A 25,505-nucleotide genomic window follows, 5' to 3' on the forward strand; every position below is an offset into this window, starting at 1 on the left:
CTATGGACTTTAATGTACAAGGCTTCTTTCTGCTAGAGTGACTAAAAGGCATTTAATCAGAGCCCTTCAGGTGATTCAGATTCAGACTCGAGTAGAATTTTTGTAAAGATGATATTTGACCCACTATTCATTTATTTATTTATTTTCTAGTTTGGTTTTAATCACAGCCAAAGCAGCGACCATCAGCTCCACAGGTTGGTGCACGGCAGACATTGTTCTTTCTGCATAGTTTATTCACAGACGAGAAAGACAGAGACTATGCTCAAGCTTCTTTTTTTTTCTTCTTCTCAATAATTCATCTCTTCGCGGGTGAGAACTTTGAGGAGAACTCCAACCTACCAGGCCTCCTCTTTAAACCTGCTTTCTGTTCTCTCTTTCCTCCCAGGTGAAGATGACGACGATGACGAGTGCGGGGAGGAGAAGCTGCCGTCGTGTTTCGACTACGTCATGCACTTCCTCACCGTGTTCTGGAAGGTTCTGTTCGCCTTCGTCCCGCCCACAGACTACTGGAGCGGCTGGGCCTGCTTCGTCGTCTCTATCTGCATGATCGGACTGCTCACCGCCGTCATTGGTGTGTTTCAGTGTCAGCTTCATTCTGAGCAGAATAAACAATATCCTGACATGTTTCAGGAATACGTGACTAGATCCTTATGGTTTAGTCGTCGGTGGCATGGACTGATGGTGGTGACTTTCGTTTATTTCAGGGGACCTGGCTTCTCATTTTGGCTGCACAGTGGGCCTGAAAGACTCCGTCACAGCTGTAGTATTTGTTGCATTGGGGACCTCTGTACCAGGTGAGAAGGGCTCATACACGTACTGGATGTACTTTCAGAGATTAACCCAACATTGTTTTAATCATGTTAAATACCCCCACTACAGGACTCATCCCGTCCGCTTTAATGGAAACCTCTCGTCTCTCCGAATTTGGTATTTAGCTTGATAAGGTCATTATGCGCATAAAATACCCCAAGGTCTTCAAATTAAGAATAGATTTGTGTTCGTCGGTGATCCCCTTCAGGGAGTGTGCGTTGACATTTACAGTTCCTTACTTCACTTCTTATTACCAGGATCTTCTGTCATTTCTTTTCTTTAGTGTTTATGCTGCAGAATAAAGGAGACATCTTTACAGAATGAAGGAGACATCTTTACAGACTGTATCCCTGCATCCAGGGCTGTTTCATAAAAGTCCCATAAAAGTCAGTACTCTTTCAAACAACAATCTAACAAATCGATGGTGGCTGTGATAGACGAGGCGAGACAATAGACATGTAGAAACAAAAGCACTTTTTTGTGGAGACACCCCAGAGTAGAAATGAAAGTCAATTTTATTTTGATTTATGGTCATTTAGGACATCTCTACTTTTCCGTTTCATCAGCTGATCCAGAAAAAGACATTTTATGGCTATTTAATGACATGGGTATGGGCCAACATTTAAGTCATTACTAGGAAATGATAGGGCAGTGATGACAGTGATGTCGGTCATCCATCCCCATCGATGACAGCTTTCACCATCTAAGAGGCTAATAATAACCAATAAATCTTGTCAGAAATGTGCAATTTTGCACAATCACCTCAGCCAAGAACATCCACCAGTTTTACAACAACAAAAATAAAGAGCCAGCTACCAGCCTTATTTTGAACCATTGCAGTGACTTCTCTCTGGTTGTTAGTTGATGGTCGGTGGCTGGAAGTTGTTGTTGTGTCCCTATCAGTTTTCATTTGGATAAGAACTCAACAAAGGCTCCCTGAGCAAATGCTAATGGCTACTTGGGCAACACAACTTGCAATGCAGCAAGCTCACTTGCAGCTTGTAATTTGTTTACTTGTGCACATATTATAGGTCTATAAAACTGATCAGTCCAAGTAGGTGCAAACAAACCTTTAGAACAATGTTTTTCAGGCCAAGGACCCCAAACTGGTGGAGAGACCTACTATATGAGTTCTGTATTAAACTTGTCCTAGTGTAATTTGTAAATATACATTATTATTAACATTGTGCATTCCATATTAAGCTATTCAAATAATGCACAGGTTCAAATATTCATATTTTTTTCCTCTCCAAACGTGCAGCAGTATGGTGGCCGTGCAACTGCTGTGAACATAAACATATAGAGACACATGGGATTTCACTTAGGGACTGAATAGGCTCTCTTTAAAGTTTTGGGGTAAACTTAAATATATATATAAAAAAGGTCTAATAAACCAAAGATTTTGCAACCCCCCTGCAGTACCCCTAGGGGTCACAGACCCTTTTAACAACAAATAGATAAAAAAATAATAATAATAATAAAATTACATAAAAGCAGTCATTTAATTATACCGCTTCTCATATTTAGCTCTGCTGTTTTGCTGAGGGAGTTTTAACCAGGATCGACCCAGTAGTTCACACTCTATGCACAATTTATTTATTTTTTTTAATGTGCTGGTTCCTTTTAGACCAAGCAGTGCAGTCTGCAGGCAGCGCATTGATCATCTTCTAAACATGACGAATGGCTGACTGCATCCATCCGGCTAAATATGTTTTAACCTTGGCCCCAGTCGTCTCCATCTGCAGACACACACCCACACCACATTCAGACTCACAGCTCATGCTAGAGTGCAAGATGTAAATAACCTAGAACATGCAAACAAATAAATAACCACACAACTCTGATTACCTTGAAGACTCTCACTCTCGCAGCACATTCAGTCTTTTACGGAGGCTTTCAGCACTTGCACGCACGCAACCACTTGTGACTAAAATGTGCTGTTAGCATAGGGCTATTTGTCATGTCAGACTCAGGTGGTCTCTGCCCACCCATTTAGGAAGCGAAGGGATAAAAACACACTCAGACATGCACAGGCATAAGCACACATGCAATTTACTCTAGGTGCACACATAAAGGAAAATACACATACGCTAACAACTGCACGCACACATTTAGCTACTCAAAACAGAAACAAACAAACTGTGCAGAGCTGCTGGGTGGAAGTGTTTGAGCCTTTCTGTGGCTCTCAGCCTTATTAACAGAACCCCTAGTGGCCCCCGCACACAAAACACACACACACACACAGTTAATGAAACCCATCCTGCGCTGCAGTTTCGTCGTGATTAACCTCGTTTATCACAGTTAGCCAGGCTAACACAAGCGCTCAGACAGAAAGGGAGAGAAGAAAACAAGAATTAGAAACTAAAGAAAATCTAATTTGCTGTTGGATTGGGGACTCAAAACCTTTGTGTCTGAGTTTATTAATCCACAGTGTACTTAAAGTGTACTACGTATGACTATATCTTGGTTTTGGAAAAACAGAAAAAATACACCTGGATGGACTCTGTGAGAGAGAAGAGTTAGTGCTGTGTATTCTAGACAGTAAAGAGTCTACAAATGGAAAAAAAACTGGAGATATCTACCTTGTTGTCCCAAAATCCAGTCATTAGAAAATTGGCCACTGAGTGCTCAGACTACAGAGGTTTTGGGCTGATATGTTCCCAGGAATCTGTGCAGAAATCTAGATTATTTGGTAGCGTGAGGTTTTATAAAGATCTGATCTTAAACCTCACAGACTTCTCACAGTTTCATCTGGGCCGCTACGACTCATGTCAAACATTTCTTGTCCTTGAGGCTAACATTAGCTGACATTCTACTGTTGAGGTGTCAAAAATTAAAATCTCTCTTCGAGTTCTGACTGAAGAATAGACTTCCTATGCTGAGTCTCCCCAACCATTTTCTCATCCACACTCTTTGAGTCTTCTACCTCCAGCTACCAGACTGGAGCGTGGCTCTGCATTTACACCAACTATTCCCCTGTAAGATCATGTAGGATCTGGCGCAGTGATCTAAACAATACCCTGTAGTGTGCGGGACTACTGTGAGATTAAAGAGAAGCCTACCTGTGAAGTTCCTCCTTAAATGGAATGTGATTTCAAAAGTGCGCCGTGTTTCCGCTCAGTGGCAATAGTTTGCCCAGGGTGTAGTGAAACCATTTTCGGATCGTTTCTGTTTTCGTAACCCCTTGTATAACTGGCTGCTCTCTATTTCCCCCGAGACAGTTCATTCCACGATAAAGAGTGTCAAGATCCGAGGGCCGGATTTCCCTCAGATTATTCATTGGCCCCAGAGGAATAGCCTCCCTCTATCGGCAACACCAGACGAGAATTTCCACAAGCCGAAGAGATTGTTAGATTATCACGAGCCCTTCAATGCTCCCCAATGTGTCCTTCCAACTTTAAGAGGCAACGGGGAAAAGAAGAGCGTGGGGGAAGGAGAGATAGGATGAGGCAGAGAGACTGATTGATTGACAGAAATGTAGAGGAGAGGGGCAGAAAGTCCTCTGCGGAGACATACTCTCGCAGAGGGAGCTGCAGAGTAGAACCTGTTCTCTGCAAAGACGCACACACACGCACACACGCGGGTACGGAACATACAAGCGCCCACGCACTCGCCCACTCAATCAGGCTTACAAGCACTCAGAGACCAGCTGATGCACAGACATACCCGCCTTTGCCAGCTGGTGGAGAAATGGCATCAGATTGGACCCAGGTGGCGTCGTTCACGAACACACAAAAGTGTACATTGTGTGCACTTTATAAAAAAAAAACAAGAAACGCATTTCCCGGCCGGTAGGCACACATAAATATAGCCCTAATACACACATACACTTAAGCTTTAAGATGTATAGGGAGATTAATCTTTGTTGGACTTTTTCACTGGACCACCATCGCCTCCCGCACCATCCTCTTCCAGCCCTCACATTATCCTCGTTTACTCTGCCAGTTTGGCCGCCACTTCAAGGAGGCCCTTCCTCCTCTTTTTATCCTTCACTTCCTTGCTTTTTCTCAGTCTTTATCTCCTCTTGCTGTATCTGGCAGATGAAAGCAAGAGAACATGAATCACTAATGAAGAGAAGATGGCCCGAAAATTACCAAGAGAAAAGAGTGATATCTGACCAGTTGGCTGTTTGTTCACCAAAGAGCCTATTGTTGAGATTTGGCAGGGTCTCCACTGATCCTTGAATGAGAGTGTCCCTCTGGGGTTGCCGTAGATTGGCAAACATAAAAGGGACAAATATTGGGACCCGGCTACACAACGCTGTGTAGCTGGCAGGCTGAGATGTGTTTGTCCCTACAAACTGAGATTCAGCCTTGTAAATTATTGATCTTGGACTGAATCCTGCTCACGCTGGCTGCCAGTGAAGAAACACTGTAACAGGATTAAAGATCGGGGTTTCTAATTTAGGGCTCTGGAAAACTGGATTTGCACAGCACTCTGTATTAATAATTATAAGTGTTCGGCATTTATCAAGCACGTCCTTCTCTGTCACTGTGTTATCTTGTGTAACTGCATGTTGAGGTCAAAAGTGTAACCGCTTGTGTAAATTAGAAACAGTTTCTACTGAATGGAACATTTTGTATTATTCAGCGCAATGCATCATGGCTGTGCCAAACCCTAATCATCTCTTTGGCAGCTTTTGCTTTCTTGGTGATGGAGGCGGAAATGGGAATCTGGAGTTTCATTCCTCTTGATATCGGCTAAGTGGTGGAGATGGGCTTCGTTATAATCTGACTTGTGTTTGGCAGCTTGTTACCGGCGCATTTAGACAGCAGTGTAAAACATGTGTAAAATGATCAATATGGAAACGACACATTGACATGCACATTTCTGATCTGCTTTTCTCTCTCCTTCCAGATACATTTGCCAGTAAGGTAGCTGCCATCCAGGATCAGTATGCAGATGCATCCATTGGTAATGTGACAGGTTCCAATGCTGTCAATGTTTTCCTGGGCATTGGGGTGAGTGTAGCTCATTTAATTTAAGACCGACTAGTTACTATGTTATGAAAATCCAGTGAAGCTCGCTGTGTCAACTTTCTGCGGTAGTAATTATCATCTTGCGTTCGTAATAATTGCTGTTATTGTGTGAAATAACATCGCAGCCATCTGTCACTTCAATGAGCGCCTGCTGTTGTAGACTCACTTTGATTAAATTCAGTTGCGCTGATGCTTGACAGGTGGCGTGGTCCATCGCCGCCATCTACCACCACAGCAAGGGGGAGGAGTTCAGGGTGGATCCCGGCACGCTGGCGTTCTCCGTCACACTCTTCACCATCTTTGCCTTTATCTGCGTGGCCACGCTGATGTATCGACGGCGGCCGGAGATCGGTGGAGAGCTGGGCGGGCCCCGGACTGCCAAGGTCCTGACCACCATGCTGTTCGTCAGCCTGTGGCTCCTCTACATCCTTTTCTCCTCACTGGAAGCCTACTGCCACATCCAGGGCTTCTAAGATGTTTAGAGGTGACCAAGGGGAGGGTGGGACGGAAGAAGAACACGGAGGAAGAAACCTGGGGGGAAGTGAAGAACGGATTGGTTTGAAAATTGAGGAGGTCACGTGGATCTATTGCTCCCTCCCTTTTGCGCAATAGATTGAATGAATGGATGGATGTACAGATGAAGGACTGGAGGATGCATTAAAGCACCTAAAAACAGAATGGAAGGGGGCACGGATGCATGGAGGGACAACAATAAAAATGAGAATCGCAAGAGCTAAAGACGTCGCTCAGAAGATCGAAACATGATGTGAAAGGGATTTATAAAGGGATTCATTTTTTTTGTCTCGCTTTACAAATTCAAACCAATCAAGTTGTCTTAAACTCACTCTCATAATAAATAATCCGTAAAAGTTTCAAACACGCGTACACAGAAAGAAACACACTGTGGTTCAACCATACAGATATCTAAGGGTGTAAGGGAGTGAGCGCGTGCCATCACAGCTCCAAGCCACTATCATCTTCCGGTTGGAGAGCAAAGCACCTCTTGCGTCCAGCTATATCAACAGGCACGAGGGAGACATAAAAAAGACAGAATAACTGCATCAGTATGTACATGCATGACCAGACAAAACTGAAAATCCAACAGAAACCGGATCCATTGCCACAACTGTTCAATGACGACAAACTGTGTGCGTGCTGGTGTGTGACAGTGTGTTTCTGTGCTTGTGTGTTGTAAGAAGAAGGTCAAGTACTGTGAAAAATACGCCTCTCGTTTTGCTGTCGCTGCGTGAGACGGAATATGCTTTCGTGCCCGACGTCCTTTTGACTCTCGCTCTCCCAGCCTGTAGAAATGCTGAGTAAGACTCTGTTATGGGAGGGCACATTCAGTGAGGCGACACGCCAATGAGTTTAGACATGTAAATACAAAGAGCTGAACGTACATTACAGCTCTACTATTTTCCTTCTGAATGTCTTGGTTCCGCCATACGCTCCTGAACGGGCCCTCTTTCTGTCGCTTTATACTGTAGATGTAAATGATTTAGGTCTAATTTGAATCCAGAAGGGGTTAGTGTGCTTTTACCTTTAATAAGGCCGCGTCTGAAAAGACAAAATGGCCGACTCTACCGTTAAAAACTGTTAGAGAAACTATTAACATTGCATAAATATCTAGGTTTATCTTATGTGTTTGTTTCTGTTTTGCTTTTGTTTTAAACTGTGGAGTTCTATAACCTGGTTTACCACCAATGGGATTGCCACCATTATTTGTCAGTCATTGCAATAGACTTTGAAAAACGTAGGTACCGCCCTCAGTGAAGCCTCATAGGCCTTCTGCTTCATATTCGTCTATGCCGCCATCTATCTCACTTTGATGCCGCTTGGTTCACGCAACAGCTTTCGCCAATATCCCTGTGTGTCTTAAGCACCTCCCCCTGGCTGGTCAGTGGACCAATCAAAATCCTCAAGGGCTGTGTAACAAACAACCACTACTCCCTAACCCAACCCTTGATTTATAATTCTTTACATAGATTGGTCATTTTGGGGGCTTATGTTGCTAAACCTTTTACATTAACTCCTCAGTTAGTAGGGCTTCACCGCGACATCAAAAAGATAAAAAGATATGAAATAATACTTACATGGCTTCATTATCTCACGAGTATCCAGACTTATCTACATATTGAAAGAAACAGCCTGCTGGTCCAAAATACTCAGTCAGACGAGACTTCAACCTTTCTTGTTGGGAGTCTTTGCCGGTAAAAATGCGAAGACTTCCAACGACTTGCAGTCAGCTTTATGTGCAAGAAAAACATTCATGCTAGGTTCTCTCCCACATCACCTCTTCTCATCATTATGCCTAAACACTCTAGCTTTCTAGCTGCATAGTGAAGGCCTTAACCCAAAGGAAGCAATTAACATCTCACCTTATATTATTTCTTTATTCAAGGGTATGTGTTTGCTCTTAAATAAGGAACCATAATGTAATATGCATGATTCACGTTTTGAAGTTGAATGAAAACAACCTTTAACACGTTCTTTCAGCAGACAGTTTTCAGTCTTAACATGAAAGCCATCAGAGGAAGGAATAGTTGGACATGTGTTTGGACATTGGACATAATGTACTTCTGTTCTGAGATCCTATTACAACCTATATGATGTCCTGTATGCTGGAAAATTCCCTGGGCCCCGTATCAAAAAGTGAGTTCAGTTTAATAGTCAGGCTCTTAATCTTGGATAAACAAGGGGCTCTGTTGAGGTGAAACTGTCAAATGTTGAAACATCAACTCTCACAAACAAGGTCCACAATGAAGTCAAATCTACCGGTTTGATGGAAAACGACACCAACTGTATCTCAGCTCTATTCAGACTGAATTTCGAGCTTCAGTTTGATCGCTGGTCTGTGTGCATGATGGGAGATGGGTGCATTTTTCTCCATCTACAAAAATGTTGTAACAGTTGAAAAGGTAACTGGAGGTTGTGTAAACACTACGTGGGCTGTCTGGGGACACTAGCTGCCAAAAATGACCTCAAGCAAGTGCACAAACTAGACACTAGAAAACTAAGCAGTAAAACAACCCACATTTAACAGTAGTAAATGCCAAGGCATGACAAGGAGACATTATTGAACACTAACAGAATCTGAATCCTCTTTAATGATTCAGTATTAGAAACATGAGAAATAAATCCCAAAACAGAACAAGTTAAAGAGGCACAATATAAATCTTCAAGCATACCTTGACTGTCAGAGAGGTTTAGACTTCAGACTGTTAATTGCTTTACTCGTGCAGCCAAAATCAATGATCTCAGCGTCCACAAAACTAATCTGTATGTTGCCATTGTAAAAGTCAGTAGTTTGTTGGACGGCACTGCTGTATGCGTTTGAATTGGCCAGAATTTCCCTGCTGACGTTGTGTTTTTTACTCAGTGTATAATATAATAAATAGAATTCTTAATGTCATCTGTAGAGTAAGTAGTCGGGGCTAGATGTAATCCATTTTGAACTTTGCAACAATCTTGTCACAAACAGCTTTCAAGCCCTGTGAGAGAGTAGAGCTGAGCAGGGCCCTGGACTGGATGAGTTTGGCAAATCCAGAGTAGCTTGAGGATAGATACAGATTGAATGTCCGATTCTCCAAATGATGGATGATGCTCCAAAGAGGTCCGACACGGCACAAAAATCAGTTTAACACTCCTGTGTTGCTGCAGACTTTTGTTGTTGCAGCATAACACCAGAGGAGCTTTTTTGTAGTTCTAGTAACTGCTTGAAGAAGACCTCCCCTTTATTTGTGCCTGTATTCCAGGAACTGAGAACTTCAGAGTTTATTTTAAGGTCATTTTGAGCTTTTATTTCAGTACACGAGGAACCTTGAGTGATGTAACTGTTCAGTGACTAGCCTAGTTGGAAGTGTGTGCTGATTGGGTGAACACATGAATGCTGAAATGGCAATTATCATTTTAACGAACCTAAACATTGGTAAAACATTCATTAAGAAATGAACCAGTAATGAAGTTCATGCTCTTTGTTGTGCAGATATTATGTTGTTAGACCAGCCACTGAACAGCTATCACATCACTTCAGAGTCCCTATAGGCAGTGAAATTACAGACAGACAAAATGCCCCTGAAGAGATGTGGTTCTTAAGAGTTTCTCAGAACTGTTTTGGAGCAGACATTTATATCATCTCTTAACGATGAAATAATCTTTTGACGGCCAAACAAATACATAAATGAGATTACTCGCATTTGCCAAACTCTGCACAATGTCCGGCTCTCCGTTAGAGTAGCTGTTCTCATGCGAAGGCCTTGGAGTGGCAGTTTACCCCTGTTTTGCCAAAGGGAAATCTTTCTATCAGAAACTTAATGTTTGCAGTCCAAACTGTAAATTCTTTTCTAACCAATGGATATTTCTTAAAATGCCAAATATTATTCATATTTCATTAACAATCTGAGACGTGACAAGAAAGCATTGTTGTTTTAACCTAACCCAAATCTTTCTATTTAAATTTGTATGTATTTGTCTCTTCACTGGCATGGAGTTGAAGGTTTAGACACTGTAAAAAAACAAACAAACAAAAAAGATAGTTTACGCAAAAAAACAAAACAAAAAAAAACACAAACATTGAAGCTGTTGCATCCATTTTTGAGTAACTTCAACAGGGTATAAATCATGTTGGATTTACTTAAAATGCGCCTGCTACCTAATTTGTTAGATTCTAGAGCAAGAATTTAAGGCTTGCAGTAATGTAGTTGTTTGCATCAATTCATTTGTTGCACAATATTCCAGAAGCTAACGTTTCTTATTTGTGTGAGGTTAGCTCTGTTGCTACACCGGCTTTGTTTTACCGCCGCTCTCGATGTACCTACCTTGGCTTAAAAGCTGGTCTGATGTGAAGCTAAATGCTAATTGACGACAGCTGTCCACAGGGTTTTAAGGAGGAGGGAAGCTGAACCTGGCTAACAAACATTTGTCTGCTTTGCCTGCTGCGATCGTAATGCTGCCTTCAAATGGAACTTGTGAGCTTGTGACATGAGAAGACGTGCACTCAAAAACATCGTCGTGAGAACATGGTTTTTAGCCACACTTGAGCAAGCCAATGAAGATAACATGATGTTGGAAATGTTACGGCGAACTGAGAAAATTAGGCTGTCGGGAATCTAATCATAGTCCTCAAAAAAACATTAGCTATGGTTAAAATACAATGTCTTAACTCACCAGCCACCAAAAATTGACTCCTGTTGATTTGAATCAGATCTACAAGGGTCCAGTTCTGTTCAATGTCAATTAATTTAGCGGTAATTCAGTTTAGCAACAAATTTTGCATAAAACTAAATCGAATGCTGTCATTGGTTCCACAAGTTTGTGGTATTTCCAGAATATTTTTCCTCTACCTGGTACATCTTGCATATGGCCTAGCCTAGTCATACTGCCTACTGCCGTTGGTTAGGCTAAGTATCTGGTGTCTTCTGGTTGGTTGCTAGCTGGTAGCCGACTGCTAGCCTGCTTCAGTTGGATTGGCTTCTAACTTGGCATAAGGGACCCAATCAAAATGGGTTTGAATCTGCAAATTGAATTTTTTAAACTTAGCCTTATTCCGCTATGTCCTCCACCCTTTCTGAAAAAAAAGGAACATTACAAGAAAAAATTGTAAACACCACAAGAGGGGACTGTGCATATCTACCCTTCTCATCAACACAGTAAACACAAACCCAATTGAAGGCATCGTAAGTATCCAGCTAAGTTACTTCTCATCTGAAGCAACGTGTTCAGGCGAAGAGTTGCAATAGTACTTGAATTTAGCTTCCTACCTTGGTTTGGACCTCTGGGGTTTGAAGGGTCTAACGTTAGCCAGGCCACCACTGTACATATAACACTAAGAGCAAGCAATGGTGGAAAATTAGCTGTGGATTACAATCATTTTGCTTTATTACTAAACTCTTCTATGGTGGAGTTTGAAGAAGAATTGGGCAGGGTTTGAAATGAAGGAAAATCATTGCACTGGTTCTCATCACTCATGTGAAATGGTTACTATGTTGTTTGGTTAACCAAGTTGCTTCTGGTGTATACAACAACAGAGATTTTGTTTTATGACTGATTTACACTATACACAATAATGATGATGTAAAAAAACAAAAAAAAAAACAACAAAAAAAAAATGAGTGGTGGTTGTGAACCATTAACGATGTTGCTTCTAATGTAAAGGTTCATGATACGTTTTTGTCGCCTCCTTCACTTCTTAACTGACTGTCTCTTTGACAGACTGAGGAATAGATAAATGCAACACCAGGCAGACAAACAAACGAGTGAAAGGAAGGACAGACACCCCTGCTTGTGGTACGAGCCGTGCATCGTCACCGGAGACTGACGAGATTAACGTACGGTTGGATTTAAAAAAAAAAAAAAAACGTTATGGAGCTATTCTCTACTGTTAAATTTAACAAGTACAATGTAAATGGATGTTGAGAATGAAGATGAAGAGGATGAAGATGAAAATAAAATATATAAATATAAAAACATGAAGTTACAGCCATAAATTGATTTCTGGGTCAGTGAGACTGAAATGGACTTCTCCTGCCCAGCATGTGTATTGTTATGGTGTCTTATCTGTCCCTCTGTGTCTCTTCACCCTCTCTTTGTCTTTCTTTCTCGAGCTCTCTGCCGCTAAAGTAACCAAAACAGGCAGCGATCCTTTCGTTCTGTACTCCCTTCCCTCCTTCTTTCCCGAAGACCCCTTTTTACCCTCCGTCTCCCTTCGCCAAGTTTTCCATATTTCGGAATGTCAATGTGCTACTTGTTGACACTGTGCATGAATGATAACATGTCTGTATATAGTTATAGAGAATCGTATCCCATTCCCCTGGTGTTGACAAAAAAAAAGTGGTCTGAATGTTGTACAGATTCAGGTTTTCTGTTCATCTTTGATCCTGTTCAGTTACATTTTTGTAACGTACGTAGAGCTTAATGACATTTTGTTTTTAATTTAAACGGACGTCTTTTGTTTGGGAGTAACTTGCACATGACTGATTAACTAATTAAGGTTATATTTTTGTTGAAAAAGGCAATATCTGCTGTTATTGAATGAGAGATGAGATCTTAAAGGAGTTATGTATCTTAAATAAATAATCTATACAGGAGCTGCATGGGTTATTTGTACAAAAAAAAGAAAAAAAAGACACTGCTTGCTACTTCTTCTAATACCGTGGCTGTATTCTCTGACAGAGGACGAGGAATACTGTATGTTAAAGGTTATTTTGTCATTAAAGAAATAATAATAATATTGTGTATATACTGTACAGTGTTATAAGTGAGGTGGACCGTGTGGCCATCACGCTAACCATAGAGAATTAATTCTTCATATTTATTTAAAGGAAACAAAAATGCTCACTACACTCAAGAATGACATATATTGCCTTTTATGGAGAAGTCGTAGTTTGCTTAAGGGTTGTCTCTCTATCTCTGCCTCGCTCTTTCTTTTTGTTCATCTGCTGTCTTCTCCACTCTCCCCATGTGCTTTTATTTTTTGGTTTCAGGAGTGTTTCAGATGGGCTTTTGTCAGTGTTTGAGTCTGTCTGTCTGTCTGATCTGGTATACTGTACATCTGACCCAACAGTATCTGCTCGTGACCACCCGTTTTCTGTCTTCTTACATGTACGTCTATTGTCACATAGAATAATGTATCCGCCCGTCTGACCCTCTCACAGGATTACTTATCTGTGTTTAAGTCGCCATCTGTCTGATTCGGAACCATCTGGTATTGTTATTTTTTTTTTCTTGGTTGCTTAAAACCCTCCTCAGTTCATTTTCTCTTTTCCAACTAACATACTTTCCCTCCATCCGTCCATCCTTTCTTTCTTTCTTTCTTTCTTTCTTTCTGTCTTTCTTTCTTTCCTTCTTTCTTTCTTTCTTTCTCTGTCCTTCTCTTCGCTGTCCAAGGTTGTAGTCGAGGCTTTCATGTTCGTTCATTTGCTTTGGTGTTTTTTTTTTTGTTTAAATGGAACAATAACCACAACAGTTTGATAACGATAATGAAGATATTCTTTTTATTTCTGTGTATTTTTTTGCAGCTGTTCCTCTGTGTGTGTGCATTTATTAATTTTCTTTAGTTTTTTTTTTTTTTTTTTTTTTTTTAATATTATGTTGTTATGTTAGTTTTGTTGAACACCAACTGATAGGAGGAAAGTTGTTGTATGTGTGTCGCCACTAACTGTGACTGCTCTCCATGGTACCTGGTACTTCTGATAAAACCAGTAAAATAAAGTTTGGGATACCCTGTTTCAGAGACCTCGTGAGTCCACTCTCTTTGAGTATGTGTTTCTACACTGAAAAGAAGCTTCAATATGAAAGCTTAATTATTATGCAAATTGCCATGAGCATTTACATTTTCATTCAGTGGAAGTAAATGGGAATCGCGTCCAGCTCTTCACTGCGTGCCTCCTTCTCTCTTTGTCTCACACCCAGCCACTCGTACACACAAACAGCCATGTTCTTTCACATGTTCAGACTGTTGACGATGAAAATGACATTTGCCTGAATGGCTGACGCGTCATTAACTGTCATCAGACTTGTTCTGCCATTGTGTCAGGCACGGAAGCGACGTCTGCATCGGCACTGATTAATTCTGTCAGTTTTTCCATGTATTGTCTCCATTTATTTATTTTTTCCTTTAACACCCGTATTTACAACTCTTCCTTTGTCAGAGAAAATTCAGAACAATAAATTATTATTTTGTACAAAAAAAGAAAAAAAAAAAGAAAGAAAAGGAAAGCTACCAACGGACAGGGCATAGAATTAAAAGTTTGACTAATGGACTAATTGAATCCGCTATCTGTATTGCAGCAGATTTTAAGGTAGTGACACACCAAACGAAGACCGGCTTACTTTGTCTCATGTAGCCTTTGTCTGGAGCAAAAAGGTGCACTTTTTGCTCCAGACAGGATAAATGCATATACACACCACGGAGTATACACACCTGAGGTGGAAAATCAATCACTCAACTCACAAAAGCATCATGGAGGAGAAGAGAGCAAGGAGTGATAGTAACAAAAGAGACAACCAAGAGTACATTAATTAAAAAAGCAGAATTCAATTCAATTCCTTATTTCAAAGTAAACAGATAAGAACTGTCGGCTGGATGTACCTGACCGTACTGAGAGAAAGCAACCGGTAGAAGAAATCCCGGGAGTTATTCCAGTTATCCAACGGTGGACTTTACCTTCTCTTCAGGCATAGCTATCTATCTTAAAAGTTATCTTTTAAACTCTCTGATCTCTCTTCTTGACACTCCTGCCTCGTTGCACTCAACTCTCATTCCCCTACATTTGCACCCACAGACACTCTGAAGGAACTGAAGGACACACAAACATCTCCAACACACACATTCACACAGTATTTTAAAATTTAGTTTTGGACATTGAAAGGCAAAAGTTAAAATTTTCTTTTTATTGTACTTGGTTCATTTTTTTTTTTTTTTAACTTCATAGTTCTGGAATTTATGGGAATTTCTGTTTGACTATTGACCTTTGTGAAAATGTGTGGATCTAATGCCACTGATAGATTAATTTTATCCTCGTGTATGTTGAGCTATAATGTGGTTTAAATACAACTAAATTATAGTTGCATAATTCCTAGAACTAAACTGAGTGTGGTTTAGTGGTGGTGTTTCCTTGTATATGCCTTTTGTAACACAGACAGAGCATATCAATATCATTTACGCAACTGTAATGATTAAGCCTACACTAGAGCAGGACACCCTCAGATGGACCATGTCCATTTTCTGATGAGTCTCAACTGTTTTGGAGGTACAGGGGAGACCTACACGATATTAGGAAGGTGGTCAGAGGCAAAGAAAAACGATCTTTTAGCAGGAGGAAACGTTGAGCAAAAAAGAAAAAGAGAAGCGAGAGGAGAAGAGGGCAGTAGGAAGTATGAGATAAACATACTAAAGCATACATACAGAATCTAATCATGAAGAGGGAAGAGCCACTATTAGCTGAGGCTAGGAAACTAAAAAGGGCCACAATGCCGTCCTCTCCTGAATCCTGCCGATCGGCTGGTTTACACATTATTCGTTCTAGATGGTCATGTCATTGTGCAAATATTTCTCAGTCTCGATCCTCTCTTCTGTTTTTCTTCTCATGCTCTGGTTCTCCAAGCTGAACATCCAATCAGAGAGATCTCTCTCACAGACTTGTTTTACCGCTGACAGGGGTCAACTGGCAATGGTGCAAGACACACCACCAAAAGCAGGGCCACAGATGCTGGTCCAGCGCACAGCCGTCGACTTGGTGTTTCATGGCCCTTGACTAAGCTGAACACCATAAAACGTAGTTCTCTTTTTCAGCCAAGTGTCTTATTTAGCCTGTTGTGCACTTGTGGTCTTACTGGTAAAACGGTTTAATATGTTGGACGCAATTTTACCCTCAGGTTTCTTCACTGATTTTAATTGCAAAGAAAGACAAAGCAGTTGGGTAAGCTTATTTGATAAAAGTTTAGCTTTCTTTTCACCTATTTAAGGGACTCAAAAGTGGTTTGTGGTTTTCCAATATTACGGCATGTCAAAGAAGGGAGAAGCCCAGGGGAAATCAATGGTGTGCTCCCTGTCTCACTCTCACAGCTCACTGCTTTCTGTGCTTTAATAAGAAAACCATTTAATGCCTAAAAGCTACAGGGAAGCTATTGTATGTGTTATTAGGGTCAGTGGCTTTTTCCAGACAGCTTTGACTTCAAAAGTTAATGCCATTAAAATTACATCCAGGATCCATTGCATAAATTAGCTTATTGGAATCCCCTCTTTCCTTCATGCCTTTTCAATCACCGGGTCACTCATAACAATCTAAGGACCAGTTAGTAACATCCAGCCATATTCATGGAGGTGCATTGATATTCATGGAGGTGCAGTCCTACGCTGATGCTAAGCTTTAGTTTAGGCACGGAGGTGGTTCTTGCAGTAGAGTGTTGGAGAAGAAATCCAATTCCATATCTGTGCTACAGCTTACAGCATGTGGTCATTTTCTTAGTATAAATGCGTATTCACATAGAAGTAAAGCAGCTGTCAATATTAAAAATAAATAAATTCATTAATAAATAAAATTAATAAAAAAAATCCAAATTCAACTTCTTGGTAAGGAGAAAGGTCATAAGTGAAATATGAGTATAAATATAGAACCAGAAACATTTCACTGTCGAAAGGCAGCTGAGTGATGTTTTTCTTGTGAGAGCCTTTGAGGAGACGTTCTTTTATCATGTCTGCTGCTTGCTCGATGTGTATATTTATGAGTGAGTCAGCAGAAGAGGCTGTTGCTGTTTAGCTTGCTTCCAGGCTTCCAGGCCCTGGCTCTTTTCATTAATCACCTGCTGCCGTCTCTGTCTAAAATCTCATTAGGCTGTCACATTTGATCTCCAGACAGGTTCTTGTCTTGCTGACGGACAGCACGCTTGGATATTATTGTGAATTTATGTTTGCATGTGTGTGTTTGTGTGGTTGTTGCTGAATGCTGAACAAAGCCTAAAACTGTCAGTGTGCATTGGCTGTCAAGCTGTACACAACTACTTAGTGAGAGACAACAGGACCAGCCTTGATTTTTTTTTTAAACTATGCAGTTCACTCTTCTTTGTTTAAGCTGTCAGTGCTCAATGAAAACCCATACATTATGAAAGGTTCTGACATTCAAAGGACTTACACAGGTGCTAAAGGGATTTTGAATATGTTGTACGTCCTGTTCCTGCAAAACTTTCGATCAGTGCCCTCACATTCTGTCTCTCTACTTTCAGTCTGGGAAATCATCTTGAGACGGTTTTGTTATTGACGCTATATTAATAAAATTGAATACAGTGATCCTAACCTTCATCTATTCTATACTGTCAAAATAATTCTCAATCTCGACGTCACCACTCGTCCAATTATCTGTTTGTTCACCTTCTCTGAGCCCATCAATTCCCAGTCCCCATACATTCAATCCATTGTAAATCTGTCGCTCTGCTTTTAGCACCCCCCTGCCTCTCCATCTCCACCTCTTCCTTGTCATCCCGAGAGCCTTCGTCAGACGTCTCTATCAAACCACCTGCTTACTCCATCTGCTGCTCAACCACCACCAGCATTTAGGCTCTGCAGGGGTCCTTTCCTTATCTTGTTCCACCGTCTGGGACTCGGTTCTGTGACGCCGTCACTCTTCACAGTTTAATCACCAAAATACTTCGCAAGTTTCCGCAACAAATGTGCATTATGCACTTCCACCTAATCTCTCCCTGTTGAGATATAAATACACTGTGAAACAGGGCTCACATTAATCTAAGATAGAAGTGAAAGTCCTCTGCTCTTCTGGGATCCGTTTGATCACTGTATTTCTGAATCACTTACAAAATAGTCCCCTTTCAGTGAAGACTAACCTCATTTGTAACCACAGCCGTGAGGCTGAAGTGATCAAAGTACCAAGGTAGTCTATTCAGCATCACGCAGTAAAATACCGAAGACCACAATGCATCTTCCCATCCTCATTCCAGCAGCTTTTGCTCCTCAGCTGCCTGCCACTTAGTCCCACCCCCATGGACATGTGGTTATGAAGAGCATGCCATTACTGAAATGAAGCTCAGACTTCAACCACGAAGACTTTTTCCTCATTCACAACCCTCTCTGTCTTCCTGCTTCTCTCATCAGCCGACTTTTTCCAATGTAACCACCTTGTAACACCATCTCAATCAGCCAGTCATCACTTTCAAGTTCTAAATACGACCTCCTCGGCTGCTGTGAGCTGTCATATCAGTTCTTATCAGAGTCTTGACAGGACACTTTAAATAATTGTTAAATAAAATCAATAACAATAACCGAGGGCAGGTTATTGTGCACATCCTTTCAAGCATCACTTGTATGTTTCTCTGATGATAAATGGATGTTTTGGGATTACAGTCTTACCTGGAACAAGATAATATTAAATGTGTTCAGGTGAGAGATGGTGCAGGTTGAAGAAGAAGAAGAAGAATCCCCCCTCTAACTGATTCTGATTCTGATCCTGATTCTAACCTTTCCTTTGCCTCAGTAGATTTTTTTTTGTCCTTTCGTGTGTCTGTTCATGCAGTTATCAATATGCTGTACAGGGCTAAGGCCACTCGTGTGCTTTAAGAAGTCTCCGTCTAGACATTCATTTATTACTGAATACCACCCATCATACCTTTTCTTTAGTCCCTGGCATTTCTTCGTTCTCTGAGACAGGACAGAAAAATGTCTGTCTCGGAGGTTGGGGATAAGTACGTGGTACACACTGGAATACCAATAACTACCAGACTAGTGCTCAGATCTCTTGATAGAAACGGTGAGGGTAGACCTGCATGTAATTTAAATCTGCGGTGGAGAGGAGGCTCTTCTGAAAACAGGTATGATGTATTTACTAATTTGGCAAACTTTTTAACATGTTAAAAGATGGTATTAAGGATAAAATATAGCATAAAACAAAACTGTAGATAAACTGAAGTTTGTATGTAGTATTCTTTTGCATATATTTGGACAGGATGCAAGACAGTTGTAGGGCACTCTTTTAATGTTATTTCCCAAGTGATTACTTTACTAATCACATAACAACATCCGCCTTGTGGACATGTGGTGTTCCCCAAGGCTCTATTCATGGTCCCATTATGTTCTATACATACTTTCTCTGTAATGTACTGAAGTTGTTGTTATGCTGATGATAGACAGCTGTTTCTCAATAAATTCTTACTACAACATGACCTAAGACACAGAGCTAACTATAGGAAATAAATCAGTTTTTAACAAAACAAAGATTGTTTTCCTGCAGTGCACAATGATCTTAAATGTGTGTACATGCTTCAAATTCTTAAACCATTGCCAAAGGAGAAAATTCCAAAATATTTAGTATATTTAGGTATTTTTATTGCATTACATCTTGACTGCTGTGTTGCTATGTTCACCTGCCTTCACCTGCAAATCTTAAATGTATCCAGAATCCATCAGCAACAATTTTAAAATGTCAGTTCTGTTCACTGGAATTTATTTCAATGTCTTTGATTTTAGTTTGTTCTCAACACTTGGGAAGAAAGGCTCATCAGGAGGTCCGCTGTTTTGTTGGTTGTGAGTTTTGCTGTAAATCCTGATTTAAGAGCAGCCCCTGGCATCTTTCTGAACTGGTTATTCTCTTGACATATTTCCTTGATTCTCCTTGTCTTCCGTCATTGCAAAACAGACTCTTCCCTCTCCTACACTGTTGTTCCACATACAGCAGATCAAGTGGCCTTTGTGCAGCAGAAATGTCAAGCCTGTAGGAAAAGGCAGAGGGAGGAGGACGTCTGGCCGGGCCAGGGGGGTTAGTTTTTAATAATGGGTCCATCACTAAAGGTCCAGCACACACACACATAAAATGTGCAGTAAACACCTATGTGCAGTAAACACCTATGTGCCAGTGGTTAGGGTTATCATCACTGCACGTTTTCACCTCTGCAAATTGCTTCCGCTTGACTGGCTTGATAAACAGGCTTACAGTAATGGCCAAATGTACGTGTGTGTGCGCTTGTGTCAGTCAGTACAGTTTACAGTCACATTGTGGGGACCTGTCTTCCCTCTGCCGATGAAAAACATGCTCTCATATAATAAATCATAACATTTTAGGGCGCAGAATTGTTTTAAGGTTAAGGTGAGTGTCAACAATAGAATAATGGTGGGAATTAGGGAACGTAATGTCCTCTGAAATGATGGAAATGTGACTGTGTGTGCTTGTAGCCATGTTAGAGCAGGTGTTTCACACACATGGAATGAATTGAAGTTAAATGTCAGGCAAATATCAGAGCATGAACTTTCCCCCCCAGATCCGGCGTGTGGCATATGTGTGTGTGGCTGCACATGCATATTCCTTCCTACTGTGAGTTTCTAGGTGTCTGCGCTCCGCATCTCACATGATTTAAAGCCTTTAAAAGATGCAACAAATGTTTAGACATGGAGGAGTCTTAATGTTGTTTTAAGTGTACAACAAGGCATGTATACATTTCTATTTTAGTTTCTCAAACACAGGGGGGTAAGTGTACAATAATAATAATCTGTTAAATATACAGATATGTCATTCATTCAAAGGGCAAATACCCATAGTGGGTAGTGACTGGAATCACAATGTGTCAAAATTATACAAATATAAATTATACGAATCAAGGCAGCTTGCTGGAGCAGCTAGAACATCCCTCTCAGTCCAGAAATTATCCCAAATAAAGTCATTTTCCATGTTCCCTTTCAGTCTGTGTAGCATTTACTCTAACATGCTGTCTCTACCACTGCATCAACACATTCATTCAAACTAGTTCCTGGTCAGATTTTCTTCTTTCTATATCTTTTTGTCTGGATGCAGTGATTAATCGGAACATAGAGACAGAAAATGACAAAACTGAAATGTTTAGTATTTGATATTCACTGATCAGGCATAACATTATGACCACCTTCCTAATATTGGGGATGGCTGCTACCATCAAGCAGTGGGATGGAGGTACCTGGTTTGCTCTAGGTGGGTGGTACACATCTACATGTTTGCATTCCCAACAAAATATTCTCTGGTTTGTATTCTGAAATAATGAATTATCCGTCTGGTTTCTATGACTGACATGGGCTTATGTTTGCTGCTTACAACCTAAACTGTGCAGTTTTCACCATGTTGGGGATAAAACATTTTATAATGTTAGCTGAGAAGATTTTTTTCCCTTGATAATGCACTTAACAGCCGGCTGCAAAAGGAGTAGTACATTTGTAAGCTACTTTTTATTGGGAAATCAAAGCTGAATAAGCACCACACTGAAGAACAGGGAGTCCCTGGCCACAGTTGACTGTAACAGACCTTTTGATGAATGAATTGTTTATTGTGATTGATCATCTATCTCTAGCATGTTCCAAGTCAGTGAATGTTAATTTTCCCTCAAGGAAAAGAATTGAATCCGATGGCTGACTTGAAAATCTATCTAAGAACCTAACATTGCATGCCTCTGATATAATGCAAAGTGAACACAATTTAGAATTGAGACATGCACAGCTACTGGTGTGGTACTGTAGGTTCACACGTATGTTTTATTCACCTCCCAGAGCTGCAATCCAAAGTGATAAATAGTTTTCCACTAGTGATGCTGAGGATGAATAAAACGATCTGATGTGCAGCTCTGTGGACTCTTTTTAAATCATCACTTGGCTTTATAGTATAATCAATTGTAACACTTGAAATTCATGTCTCATAGTTGAGAAGAAATTGTCAAAAAAAGTCAATAGCGTTTGTTATTCCACTTCCCATCTCTCACCCATCTCTCACAATGTCTCTCATACTGTTTACTTTATTTATTACAGTTTTATTTATTTATTTATTTTTTTATTGCCATTGAACGCAACACCCCTGCTGACTGGGGTCGTGCCCCCCGTGGAATTAGCGACAGTTAGCTGCGCTGTCTCTCTGGTGAGCGAATCCATATCTAAGTGTCTTTTTGTTATCATGCTTTCATGTTTTAGTTCCCTGTGGGTTGTTTGAGTGATGATGTATTCAGTTGTTATTGGTTGCATGATTAACATGTGCTGAGCTAGCTAATGTCAATCAGCATTTTTTATTTTATTTTATTTTATTTTATTTTTTTAGCTTAGCATGGTATGAGAGCAGGTTTGAGAGACTGACTGATTGTACGCTCCCCTGCCAGGAATAAATGACCAGTGGCAGCAGTGGTTTGGTCTTAGTTTGGTCATTGAAAACACTACTGCTACACTAAGAATGTTCAGAAGAGGAAATACAACTAAAGAGATTTGCCAAGGTGCTGGTAGACACTTATTGACTTAATGTGAGCACCCTGAACAGGACAATGTTCAATTCAAAATTCAGTTCAATTAAAAAACAAACAAACAAACAAAAAACGTCATTTATCCCCAAGGGGTAATTACAGTATTTCAAAAAATAATAATCCTTTCAAACATATTTAATAACTTTACTTTTGCACTACACCAGAATATGCTGCACAGCTAAAACCACGGAGGTGAGGTGGGGGAGTAGCGCAGGATTAACTTTAATGTGTCTCAAATTATCTCCTGAGTGTCGAACGCTTTCTTCAGAATTAAGAAGATTTGTCTAGGATTAAATGTTTTCGTCGTGTAGCACTAAAAGAAGATGTCCCTAAACCCTATTCTTCTTTCATTAGTCTTCAATAAATTGCCTATCGAGAATTCAGGAATTCAAATCCATGTCTCTCTACGGTTGTGTTACCAGTGTTTGTGGAGAGCCCCTGGGTCCGCAGATGTAGTTTTCGTAACCCCATGTGACCTTAAGGCCCTCCAGTCTCATTACTTTTGGCTCGGTTACACAAACCATCTTCCCAAGCTTGCACAAGCATCCACTCTCAGGCGCTCTGACTTATTCGTCTCTGACACAGAGGACGTATTGTAGTCCAAGACACATTGATGAACCACACAGATGTCAAATTCAGATTTCTGGAATATTCGTGAGTGATATTCAGTCACTGGTGTTTTAATCTTTTCAAGAGATTTGTTAACAATAATTCAAATTAAAAAAAAAAAGCTGCCATCCTTTTACAGTCCATGTGTCTTTTCTCTCCCTCATTATCTCCTTCCATCAGTCTGTCACTCTTCTCTTTGGCCCGTCATCCTCTCCCCTTCATCGTGTCTGTCTCCCTTCCTTTCTCCCTCCAGTTCTCTCTGTTCCTTGTCTTATTTGCTTGTCTTCCACCCTTACTCTTGGCACAAGTTGATCGCAAAGTCTTCATCTCTTTGACTTACGCACACCCACACACACACGCGCACACACACACACACACACCGAACACACACACGACAGCAGGTTACTCTGTGTCAGTGACTGTTCTCTGCTGAGAGCCTGTGGGCGATGTGATGATGTCGAGTTACTGTGGCGATTCTTGGTTGCCGCGGCGACGCTTTCACGACAACCAAATGCAGCACGCAACGCACAGACACACACCACTACTCAGTGCTGCGGAGGGGAGACAGGATGGGCAACATGTCAGTGCCCTCACACACACACACACACACACACACACGGGCAGTAGATGCAGACTGCAGACATACAGGCTCTTGACTACACCTGTATGTGCTCTTACATAAAAACCACCCGTCAAGTTGAGTTACCCTTCCTGGCAAAGACGCTCTGACCCTCCTCAGGGTTTACATTAGATGTGGGAGTAACCTTTTTAACCTTCCATCCATATAAGTCCCACCAGAGTTAGGAAGATAGAGATGCAGGAGAAGCAAACAACAAACAAGGCAATCACATAAATCCCTAAAATTAAACCGGCTCAAGACGTGGAACGCTAAGACTATATTTGACAGGGATGAGAATTAATTTGTAGGAACAGATATGTGTATGCATGCAGTATGCGTAACTGATTATGTCAGTGATTCTCCTGTTTTGATGATCTATGCAAATGTCGGGGTGTCTGAAGTCCCTATGATGCAATGTTTCTTTTCTTTCTTTTCTTTTTTTTCTACTATACTGTATTGATCCCCGAGGGGAAACTATGTCCTGCTGTTTGACCCATCCATTTGTTCACACACAGTAATGTGTGCAGTTGGAGCATATTGGGGGTTAGGTGCTTGCTCAGGGCACCACAGCCATGGACAGGGCGGGAGGCGAACCCGTGACCCTTCGAACCCCAAGCTGTGCCCCCCACCCCCCTTTTATTCTGAGTACAAATTTTGCCCATGAGCACATTTTTAAAACAATAGTAAGCCAACTCTAACCTACAGACACACCGATCAGGCATAACAATATGACCACCTTCCTAACATTGTGTGGGTCTCTGTACAATACAGTGAATACAGGATTTGCGTCAGCAGTCTAAAAACGACAGCAGATTATTCACTGTATCCATAAATGGAGCGGATCGCTGTTTATTTTGTGCCGATCGTCAGTCAATTAGAATTCACCTTTCGTGGTGAATTATAAAGAATGTGTGTTGAGTCATTTGTTTTGGGCCAAATTAGACAAATGTAGCAAAAATGGCATCTGTCCTCAAAACTAGAGAAAGTATTGTGATTGGAATAGGCCAACACTAAAAGAAAAAAGATAGGAGCGGAGGAGGGCTCCCTCCTTCAGGACAGATGTGCATCATTAAGAGACATGAATAATGACTGTTGAAAGTAATGTTGGTAATGGTTGTGATAGGCTGCTACCACCACTTAAGCTAAGCCAGTCCAGTAATAAATTTCTTCATATGATTTAGATGTCATATATATATAGCAGAATCACACTCTCGCACACACATGTATATATATATGTGCTAGAGTGTGATTCTGCTACTTAATGAAAACTGTGAAAACTTGTTAGAACGGCAGAGTTTTCTACACGAGAATAGCTTGTTTGCCTTTAACGAATAATGATTGTTTAGAAGTCACGCCGTGTTACAGCGTTTATTTTCTGGATCAATGATAATCAGCCTTTTTCAATTCTCTTTCTCTGTGAATACCGGTCCGTAATAGGAACATTTTTCCTCGTCAATAAATCTGTCTGAACGAAGACGAACGGATTTTTGCGAACGTCATAAAAATGACGCATTCCTTAAGACACAGAGTGTGATTAAAAACGGAGACAAAGGGTTTTAATTTCATATGTGCTTTTTTTGTGATGCTTGTGAATTGCAGGTACCGCTCTGTGTTTACCAAGGCACTTAGATTTACTTTATGAACCCAGCGGGAAAGAAGGAATAAAAAGAAAGCGTGAGGAAGGGAATAAAAGAGTAATAACACCAATCAGACGGCATTAGGAGAGTGGAGACCAGTAACCG

At 40.9% G+C, this 25,505-nt stretch overlaps 1 protein-coding gene across 3 annotated transcripts in view; it reads left to right on the top strand.

The window, feature by feature from the left end:
• Positions 1-14,021, top strand: part of slc8a1b (solute carrier family 8 member 1b) — a 127,052-nt gene extending 113,031 nt beyond the window's left edge. For all 3 annotated transcript variants that reach the window (XM_047602517.1, XM_047602518.1, XM_047602519.1), the window contains exons 8-11: positions 386-571; positions 705-794; positions 5,668-5,771; positions 5,990-14,021. In XM_047602517.1, coding sequence (XP_047458473.1) covers positions 386-571; positions 705-794; positions 5,668-5,771; positions 5,990-6,262 — 653 coding nt within the window. In that variant the 3' untranslated portion in view covers positions 6,263-14,021. The remainder of the gene's footprint in view (positions 1-385; positions 572-704; positions 795-5,667; positions 5,772-5,989) is intronic.
• Positions 14,022-25,505: the final 11,484 nt, after the last annotated feature.

The sequence above is a fragment of the Mugil cephalus genome, chromosome 13 (genome assembly GCF_022458985.1).
Source record: "Mugil cephalus isolate CIBA_MC_2020 chromosome 13, CIBA_Mcephalus_1.1, whole genome shotgun sequence".
Taxonomy (NCBI): domain Eukaryota; kingdom Metazoa; phylum Chordata; class Actinopteri; order Mugiliformes; family Mugilidae; genus Mugil; species Mugil cephalus.